The 9890-nt window shown below is 65.2% G+C and overlaps 1 protein-coding gene across 1 annotated transcript; it reads left to right on the forward strand.

Moving 5' to 3' along the window:
• The first annotated feature begins 7386 nt into the window (after window positions 1-7386).
• NXPH3 (neurexophilin 3) lies at window positions 7387-9890 on the forward strand. Its single transcript, XM_039564726.1, has 2 exons — window positions 7387-7593; window positions 8461-9890. Exons 1-2 carry the CDS (start codon window positions 7537-7539, stop codon window positions 9190-9192), a joined length of 789 nt encoding a protein of 262 aa, XP_039420660.1. The 5' UTR covers window positions 7387-7536; the 3' UTR covers window positions 9193-9890.

Genomic DNA, 9890 nt, shown 5'->3' on the forward strand with positions numbered 1-9890 from the left:
AAAGCAGGAAAAAGAAAAGGGATTTGCCAAGAGAAGGGGAAAAGCTTCGGAGTTCGCTCGATTTTCGCCAATGAAAATCGATTTTCCTCCCGCTGCTCCCTGGGGTTCTGGCTCGGGATCCCCCGGGACTGGGATTTGCCGTGTGGGTTTCACCTCAGTGGACAATTTGCTGCTTTAATTCGCTAAAACCTCAAAAGCCACAACGAGGCCGGGCCGGAGCAGCCGGAGCAGCCGGAGCTGGATCTGATCCTGCCTTTTCCAGGGACAGCCCGGCCCTGCCGCTCACCTGGGGCTGGGAGGGGCTTCCCAGCCCCAGAAATCCCCCCTGGAATTCTGGGGAGCCAGCCCAAATCCCCCAGAGCCGGCAGCACAGCCCCGGGGATGCCGGAGCGGAGCAAATCCAGCCCCGGGCACGGGGTGGGAATGGGAGCCGGGATCAGGGAGAGACTGCTTGGAACGGGATGAAAGACACAAAAATGGGAAATTCACGGAGAAATGTTCCCGTGGAGAGGCGGAGCGAGGCTGGGATCGTCCTGGAGGGTCGGCCCGGGGTTTGTCCCGGCTCCAGAGGCTCCGGGTGGATTTTGCATCAGGCAGGAATTGATAAAACGCAGGAACAGGCGCTGGCACAGGGAGAGAGCCCGGGAGCGGCCGGAGAGGGGAGAGGCGGCCACCGCTGGGGTCACCCCGTGGCCACCGCTGGGGTCACCCCGTGGCCACCGCCGGGGTCACCCCGAGCCCCAGGACTCACCCAGGGGTGAAGGACAGCAGGAATTCTCCACAGCGGGATGGGATGGGATGGGATGGGATGTGGCCTCTCCCAACCTGAGAAAAGACCATAAACCCCCCAAAAAGCATCAGACCCCCCCAGTATTGTCCAATTTGGGGTTCTCCCAAGGCTCCCAGTCCAGGATATTCCCTAAATGGGAATAATGGGAATATTCCTCCCTTCCCTTCCCTTCCCTTCCCTTCCCTTCCCTTCCCTTCCCTTCCTTCCCTTCCCTTCCCTTCCCTTCCCTTCCCTTCCTTCCCTTCCCTTCCCTTCCCTTCCCTTCCCTTCCCTTCCCTTCCCTTCCCTTCCCTTCCCTTCCCTTCCCTTCCCTTCCTTCCCTTCCCTTCCCTTCCCTTCCCTTCCCTTCCCTTCCCCTTCCCTTCCCTTCCCTTCCCTTCCCTTCCCTTCCCTTCCCTTCCCTTCCCTTCCCTCCCTTCCCTTCCCTTCCCTTCCCTTCCCTTCCCTTCCCTTCCTTCCCTTCCCTTCCCTTCCCTTCCCTTCCCTTCCCTTCCCTTCCCCTCATCCCGGAGCATTCCCGGCCCTGTCTGGGTTGCGGCCGCCGGGATAATTCGGGAAGAAGCCGCATCATTATCCCGAGCACGCTTTTCCAAGCGCGGCTCCATCTGCGCCGCTCCCGGGGGAGTCTGAGCCTGCCCGCGCCAGCTCCGCCTCCTGCTCCGCGCCGGGGATGTGGGAAAGGCTCTGGAGATGGAAAACCGGGAATCCTGCAAGGCGCCGGGAAGAGCCTGGCAGCCGCTTCCCTCGTTTTTCCTTTTCCAGCTGCTTTTCCCCCCGCGAGACTCCCGGGCCCATCCGGGAAAGGCAGAAATTCCCCCAAAATCGCTGGGATAAGCAAAGCAGGCAGGCGGGAGGGCAGGGAAGACACTCGTGCAGCTCATCCCCCATCCCCGCATCCCCCGGGAAGCTCCGGGACCCCCAGACCCCCCCCGGACCCCCCAAATCCGGTCACAGCCACGGGCAGTGGCCAAGGGCTGGAAAACCCGGGATCAGCCCTTCCCTCCGGGATTCGGGATGGGGTCAGAGGTCACTGCCACGAGAAGGGGCTGAGGAATCCCAGGATGTGCCGAGCTGGGGTGGAATCCAAGGATACTGAGGATAATCCGAGGATTATTCCCGGGAAAACTCTGGACTTTACCCACGGGGAGCCCCCAAAGCAGAGGGGAGGGTGGGCCTGGCCCGGGGACGCCCCCGAGCCCCCCCAGTGCCACCTTCAAGCACCGCCTGACCCCGCCCTTCCCCCAGCCCAATCCCAAATCCCCCCCAAATCCCAGAACCCCTGGCCCAGGTGGTTTTTTTCCCCGGGAATTCGATCCCCGGCACGGAAGCGGCTCCGGGCCGAGCGGGCTGAGCTCGGCCAGCGCCGGCCGCCCCCGCCTTGGAGCATTCCCAGGCTTCTGCCGGAGTGCGAGCGCCGGGAACCCCATGGAATTCCTGCCCTCCGCCCCCTGGCCGAGCGCCTCCTGCTAAAAATCCGCAGCTCTGACCGCAATCAGGGAATTTGGGGATTGGGGATCGCTGTCGGTGGTTGTCCGGAGGGCGCTTGGCACGCTCGGATCCTTCTCCTCCTCAAGGGCCGAGAATTCCCGAAGTTTTCCCTGGTTATTTGAATCCCACCCAGCGCGCCCAGAGCTGGGCGGGACCCCCGAGATCCGCTCGGGTTTGTGTTCCCGACTGGTCCCAGGGCTGGGAATCCGGGCTGGGAATCCGGGAAGAGTCCCCGGGCCAGGAACCGCTGTGGTGCTGGGTTTATCCCCTGGGATGCGGCCGGGATTGCCGATCCCGGCGGGAATGGGCAGGGCTGGGCCCGGGCATCTCCCCGGGAGCCTCCCCTCCTCCAGGCAGGCAGGACAACGGGAATTGTTTCCCTCCGAGGTTTTTGGGTTCGAGGCTCCGGGCTGGGATCAGCCGCCGGCTCTGCTGCGCCAGGGGAGGAGTTCTGGGTGAATTGAAGCTTTACTGGGGAAAAAGCTGCGTTTTACACCCAAAACGCCGGGAAGGGCTCGCGGTCCGGCTCTCCCCCCTGCACAAACGGCTCCGGCACGGCTCTGCTTCCCCCGGGATTGCTCCTCGCCCGGAGAAGAGGCTCCGGTTGCCTCTCCGGTTGTTTTCAGGGAATTCTCTTCGGCCTCCGAGGGCGGGAAGGGAAACTGGAGCCGCCCGTCCCCACTCGGGGAACCCTCGGGGCTCCTCTGCCCCAGCACCCCCAGCCCGGCTCCAGCTCCAAACCCCCCCCGAGCAGAATCCAGGAGTTCTTCCCTGCCCTGCTCCCGAGAAAACCAAAGGAGAGAAACCCAAAGGCGCCGGGGATGGGAAATCAGCGCAGGGAAACGGGACAGACTCATCCTTGGTCCCGCTTTTCCCTGGATAAACAGGACTTTTCCTGCTTCATCCCGCTCAGTGATGGGGTGGGAGGTGCGTGCGGGCTGGGATTCGCTCCCGGAGCGGCTCCCTGCTTCCCTCTGCAGTCGCTCAGCGGGAAGGGCCCGCTGCGCTCCTCTTCCCCCTTCTCCCGGCTTTTCCAAAGGCAGGGAAGTCCCCCGGGCCTCCCCGGCGGGACGTGCCCCCATCGCGGCCTCCCCAGATGTGCATCCAGCTCCAGATGTTGGGCTCCAGCCGCAGCCGAACCCCCCAGGTTTGCTCTGAGTTTTGCCCTCCCAATTCTTTGGGAACCTCCCGTCCCCTCCGGGCATCCAGGAGAGGGAAAGGAAGCCGGGAGGAACCTTTAAATCCCTTTCCCCACTTGAAATTCCCGGCAGGCTCCCGCGGGAGCTCTCAGCGCTCGGGGAACGCGGTGCGATGAGGGGGGAGCCTTGGGAATGGCTCCTTATTCCTGGGAAAGGGAAGGGAAAGACCCCTGAGCACGGCTGGGAGCAGGGCAAGGGAGCAGAAACGGGGATTTGGGATAATTCCCCCGGGAGCGATCCTTTGGGATCCAGCCCGGGGTGGATGTTTGATCCTTTGGGATCCAGCCCGGGGTGCTCCGGAGGCGAAAGCGAAGTGGTTTTGGGAGGAACCCGCGTTATCCACACGAAAAGTTGGACCCTGCCCGGCTGGGAGCGCCCATCGCTCTTAATCAATACCCGGATTAATTAATGAGCTCCCTCCCCGCGGCCGGCAGGGATCGAGGGATGAGACTCCCACTCCTGCCGGGCTTCCTTTAAATTCCCGGGACCTCCTCCCGGGCTTTGCCGCCTCTCCCGGCGCATCCCGGCTCCCAGGGCTGGAGGTTTTTGGGGATTTTGGCGCTTGGAGCCCTGCGGCTGTTCCGGCTCTGCGGGAGCGGGGGGGATTGGGGACATCGGGATGTGTCCCCTCCTCCTCCTGCAGGGCACGAGGGGACCGAGCCATTCCCCCGGCATCCCACAAAAGCCACCGGCACCCCCTGGAATGCGCCTGGGATGCGTCCCCCGCGCGGCTGAGCTGGCTCGGGGTGGGTGGGATGTTCCCAGAGGAAAATCACAGAATCCCGGAAGGGTTTGGGGTGGAAGGGCCTTAAATCCCATCCCATTCCACCCGCAGGGGCAATTCCCGCTATCCCAGGCTGCTCCCAGCCCATCCAGCCTGGCCTGGGACACTTCCAGGGATCCAGGGGCAGATTCCCAGATTTCCATCCTGCCGGGAATAACTGCGGATCCCCGACTCGGGGATGCTCCCCCCGCCCGCGGCTGCAGCTCCGCTCACCGAAACCTCTCCTGATCCCAGGAAATTCCCTCTTCCCGGCCGGGTTTGTCTCTCCCACCTCCCCCCATCCCTATTTCTGTAAGACCTCTTGAGGAAAACGCTTCCCAAAATCAGAGCCGGGAATGGGGAGCGGCTTTGGGCTCTCCAGAGCCTCTCCCGTCCCCTTTTCCCTCCTTTCCCGGCTCTCATCCCGCGGTTTCCCGGCGGGGCTGAGCCCCCCCCAGCCTCAGCCCCTCTTCCCAGCGCTGGTCCCGCTAGAGGGCAACAGAAAACCGGGAAAGAATCTCTGGGAAAGGCCCTGGCAGCGCCGCCAGGGCTCCTTTCGGTTCGGCTTCCGCATCAACGACATCCAAAAAACGCCTCAGGTGCTTCCCTGGATCCCGAGCCGCTTCCCGAGGGTCGGGAATCACCCCCAGGGGAGCGGCTGCGTCCTCCACTCTCCCAAAACCAGCCGGGGCCAGTGGGAATTCCCGGCGGGGTGGGAATGGGATGAGCTTGAAGGTCCCTTCCGACCCAAACCGCTCCAGGATTCCGTGAAAACCGGGCAGGAACGTCCCTCCCGGAGAGCCGCATCCCTGGAGCTGGGCGAAAGGGAGGTTTCCCAAAAAGCCAGAAATCCTCGGCTGAGCAAATGCAGAGCCAGACCCTCGGCACCGACTCATCCCATCCTCACGGAGAGGCCGGATCCCGACCCCCCTTCCAATCCCGCATCCCGAGCCAGGACCCTCCTGGGAAAACAGCAGGAAAATTCCCTTTATCCATTCCACCGCCTGCTCCACCCCAATCCCACCCGATTTTCCAGCACCGGGATCACATTCCCGAGTGTTTCAAAGGAAAGCCGACCCTGAGCTCCGGCCTGGATGGATTCACGGCCATTCCCGAGCTCCCGGCGCTGCACGGGAAGGGCGGGAGATCCTGGATGTGCCACAGGGATGGGGCTGCAGGATCATCCGGGCTGGAAGCGCCAGCCCGGGGCTATTTCCAGAGCTCCAGAGGGAGCACAGGAGGAACTGGAGCAGCTCCTAAACCAAGCCAGGTTTATTCCGCTCTAGTCCCCAGCTCCCTGCCGGCACCAGGAAAGCCGGGAAGCGACATTAAATCGTTTTTATCCCTCGCTCTCCCTCCTCATCCCGAGCCAGGCTGAGCTCGGCTCGGCCCCGGAGCCACGAGGAGCCCCAGAGCTGCTCCCCAAAAGCATTCCCACATCCAGGATCAGCCTGGGAACGGGTGGGATGCATCCAGAGTGGGCACGGATCCAAGCCCACCCCTGGAAAGCTCTGGGAATGCTGCACAGGGGATGCAGTGCCTGGAATGACTGAAAAGCAGGGAATGACAGTGGCAGTGGGAGGTTTTATGGGGATCTTTTATGGGAATCTCGGACGTGCAGCCCCTTAAGGGATCCCGGCGGGGCCGGGGCAGCGCCGGTGCTGCCGGATTTCCTCAGCTCCGCGCTCCTGCCGCTCTTAGGAGGCTCCAGGGTCTGCTCCTGGGTGAATATTCTGGAATTTGACAGCCCTGGATACCAGGGAGGGGTTTTGCAGGCATCCATCACTTTTTTGGCTCCCTCTGGCACGGGAACCGGGATCTCCAGGATCTCCTTTGGGATTCAGGAGGAGACCGAGAACCACGGGGTCAGAAAGGTTGGGTAAGACTCTGAGGTCACCCAATCCCAGCTTTGCCTGAGGAATCCATTCCCACCCTGAGGTGCCGCATCCCCCTGTCCCCCCGTGTCCCCAGGGGCTGCCAGGGGACCTCCAGGAAGCTGCTCAGGGAATAAAACCCATCCCAGCCCCCAGGAAATTCCTGTCCACGGCGGGGTTTCCAACCGGATTTGGATTTCCAAGAATCCCAGGAGGTGCCGAGCAGTGCTGCGGGTGCCCGGCCTTCCTCCCCTTCCCAAAAATCCCAGTCCAGGCCCGGCCCGCGATCCCGGTGGGAATCTGGCCCGGTTTGCCGGGCAGATGGGCGGCTGGCGGGGCTCTGGGCAGATCCTGCACCACACCGGAATCTTTTCCCGGGAATTTGCTCCATTTTTAGCGTCCTTGCTTCCCAAAGCAGCTCAGGGAAAGGGGGAATATGGAAAGGGATGTAAAGCAGAGGGATTTTCTCCTCAGGGTGGGAAAATCCCGGGTTTGATCCCGGTCCCGCCCAGGGGAAGTTAATCCCTGCTATCCCAACTCCTCCCGAACGGTGGGGAAAGGAAAACTGCCGCCCTCCATGGGATAAACCCATCACAGACCCCAAAGCAGCGGCCTCTGGCTCCTTTCCGAGGGCCGTCCCCGCCATTCCCTGAGGGATAAACTGGAAACCAAGGTGGCCGAAGCCTTTTCCTTTCCCTGGAGGGAAGGGGCCGGGGCAGAGCCGATCCCGGGGCAGAGGGACAAGGACAGAGCCGGCGACCCCCGCGGCTCCCCCGGTTGTCCCCCTATCCCAGTTCGCTCCCGTTCTCCCAGTTCTCCCCCCAGCCTGGGCCGCTCCTCCCGAGGGAGCGATGGGGACTTTGCCAGAGCCACCCCCCCATCCCCCGGGACCCCCTCGGGGGGCTCTGCTGGGCCGCGGGCACCAAAGGGTTACCCCGGAGGGGCCGCTCGGGCCCGGCACCTGGGCGGGGGAGGCGGGAGCGGGGCGGGAGCGGGGCTGGAGCGGGGCTGGAGCGAGCGGGGCTGGAGCGAGCGGGGATGGAGCGAGCGGGGCTGGAGCGAGCGGGGATGGAGCGAGCGGGGATGGAGCGAGGCGGGGGATGCAGCGGAGTTTCCCTGAGACTCCGGCGAGCGGCGGGCGGGGGAGCGGAGGGGCGGCCGGGGGGGCGGGAGGCGGCGGGGCGGGCAGGGGACAGGGGAGGGGACAGCGAAGGGGACACGGGGACAGCAGCGGCCGCAGGTGAAGCCGCCGCGCCTCGCCCTGAGCGGGGGGGGCCGTAGGGAGCCGCTTCGCTGGGGGACCCCCCCTTCCCCTCGCTGACGCTGGAGGAGAAGGGAGGGAAAGAAGGAAAAAGGCGGAAAATCCCAGCGAAACCCTCCCCAAACCGGAGCCACGGAGAAGGCGGCGGCGCCGGCTGGAAAATGCATCTTCCTCGGAGCTGCGTCCTCCTCCTCCTCCAGGGCAGCATCGCGCTGCTGGTGAGCGCCGGGAGGGCAGGGGGGACCGGCGGCTGCGGGCACCGGGGGTCGCGCAGCCACGGGAACGGGGCGAGCTGGCAGCCGGCAGCGATTCCCGAATCCATCCGTGCATCCCTGCCCACCTCCGGGAAAAAAACGCGTCCCAAAACTTCTGCTATTTGGCCGCGGGGAGCGGGCAGGGCTGGCGAGGAGAAAGCTCCGGATCACCCCAAAAATCCGCACGCCCCCAGCCCCGCGCGGCAGCCCGGGGAGGGCTGGGGCAGAGCCGGGGACAGGCCGGCTCCGGGCTCCGCTTGCCGGTGCCCCCCCGGCCGGGTCAGCCCTGGGCACCCCGCGGGTTTCTGGGTCCCCCAGCCCCGGGTGATGGGCTGCAGCAGCACCCCCCGGGCGCCCCCGGCCCCCCCGGAAGCCCCTGGATGTTGCCGATTTTGGGGTTCCAGGAGCGGAGTTGGCAGAGGAGCCCGGGCTCGGCTCAGGGCAGCTCCCCGGGTGACAACTCCGCTCTGCTGTCCCTTGTCCTGTCCCGTGCCACAGCCCCGGGTGTCCCCAGGCCCCGGCGGGGCAGAGGGGCCGTGCCGGGAGCCGGGCATGGGGGTGAGGGCACAGGGTGGGCACCGTCCCCGCCCCTCAGGAACCCTCCCGGTGCAGGAGCTGTGCCCTGAGCCAGCAGAGAGCAAACTGGAGCCTCCCCGGCTCCTTGCACCATTCCCGGAGCATCCAGGAGGGACGAAGGCTGGAAAAGCTGCTGCCAGAAGGGAAATACAAAACAGAGAATAAAGGGGAAATCAGGGAAGCGAGGGTGGGGAAGGGGCTGGGCAGGGGTCAGATGTCCACCGCCACCTCTCAGCCCCTCCGTCCCCTGTGCAGGTGTTCTGTGCTCCAGAGGAACCCGGGAAAGGCGCGGACCAAGGCGAGCCCCGGAGCCGCGGGAGAGCCGCGGTGCCGAAGCTGCGGGAGCTGCTCTCCCCAAAGCCCCTCCCGAGCCTGGGCCCGGCCCCGCCGCAGAACCGGCCCCTCCTGGGGCTGGGCAGCGGCTCCCGGGAGCTCTGGGGTGTCCTGGAGAACCGGCCCGGGCGGGACCTCGCCCCGCGGGCACCGCGGGACCTGGGCCCGGCCTCGGGCAGGCTGCAGAAGCTTTTCGGCTGGGGCGATTTTTACTCCAACATCAAGACGGTGAAGCTGAACCTGCTGATCACGGGCAAGGTCGTGGATCACGGCAACGGCACCGTCAACGTCTTCTTCCAGCACAACTCCACGGGCCACGGCAACATCTCCGTGAGCCTCGTGCCCCCCACCAAGGCCGTGGAGTTCGACCTGGAGCAGCAAATCTTCATCGAGGCCAAGGAATCCAAGGTGTTCAACTGCCGCGTGGAGTCGGAGCAGGTGGCCCGGGCCAGGAAAACCTCGCTGTGCACCTACGACCCTGCCAAGACCTGCTCGCAGGAGCACACGCGGAGCCGCGCGGCCTGGCTCTGCTCGCAGCCCTTCAAGGTCGTCTGCGTCTACATCACCTTCTACAGCCCCGACTACCGCCTGGTGCAGAAAGTGTGTCCCGACTACAACGCCCACAGCCGCCGCCCCTACTTCCCCTCGGGATGAGCCCCGCGCCGCGATTCCCGGGGCCCCGTGGGCGCCCGGGGCGGGGGGGAGGGATGGGGGTGGTTTGGGAGCGGGGGATGCTCCCTGGAAAGTGCGGGCGTGGAAGGAAGAGGAGATGTTCCCGTTTTCCCCCGTGGCAAGAGGGGCAGCGGCAGCGGCAGACCCGGCCCTGGGGTCTGGAGAGACTGGGATGTGGAGCGAGGGCTGGACTTGGGATGTGGGAATAGGACAGAAAGCCACGGTCGGGACCCGAGTTCCTCAGCGCAATAATGGATTTGCCTGGATTTGGGTTGGTGATTCCAGGTAAAGAGGGCTCCGGAGGACGGGTCACAACACCTGGAGACCGGGAAGAGCTCGGGAAAGGGGGGGGGGAAGTCACCTGATGGTGCCACCGGCCCCTGGGTACCCCTCGCCTCCCCCAGATCCCGGTTCTGCAGGAGCTGGGAGGAGTTCTCCCACGTGGGGATGAGTTTTCCCATCCCAAAGGCTCCTGGGATGGAAACGGAGCCGGGATGGGCAGGGCCGGGCCGGTGGCAGGGGGGGTTCGGGGCCTCGGAGCTGCATTCCCGGGCGGAGCGGGGCGGGGATGCGGCACAGCGAGGGATCCCCGCGGCTTCCCCGGCGCTGATTCACGCCCGGCTTCCCTCCATCCCCTCCATCCCCCCATTCCCCTCCATTCCCCTCCATCCCCTCCATCC

This window comes from Corvus cornix, chromosome 23 (assembly GCF_000738735.6).
Source record: "Corvus cornix cornix isolate S_Up_H32 chromosome 23, ASM73873v5, whole genome shotgun sequence".
NCBI classification, from domain to species: domain Eukaryota; kingdom Metazoa; phylum Chordata; class Aves; order Passeriformes; family Corvidae; genus Corvus; species Corvus cornix.

Excerpts from the sequence above, each read along its gene's own strand:
- NXPH3 (XM_039564726.1), top strand. The coding sequence starts at position 7,537 with ATGCATCTTCCTCGGAGCTGCGTCCTCCTCCTCCTCCAGGGCAGCATC. Across the intron at positions 7,594-8,460 it reads AGGGCAGCATCGCGCTGCTG|GTGTTCTGTGCTCCAGAGGA; the intron begins GTGAGCGCCGGG and ends TCCCCTGTGCAG.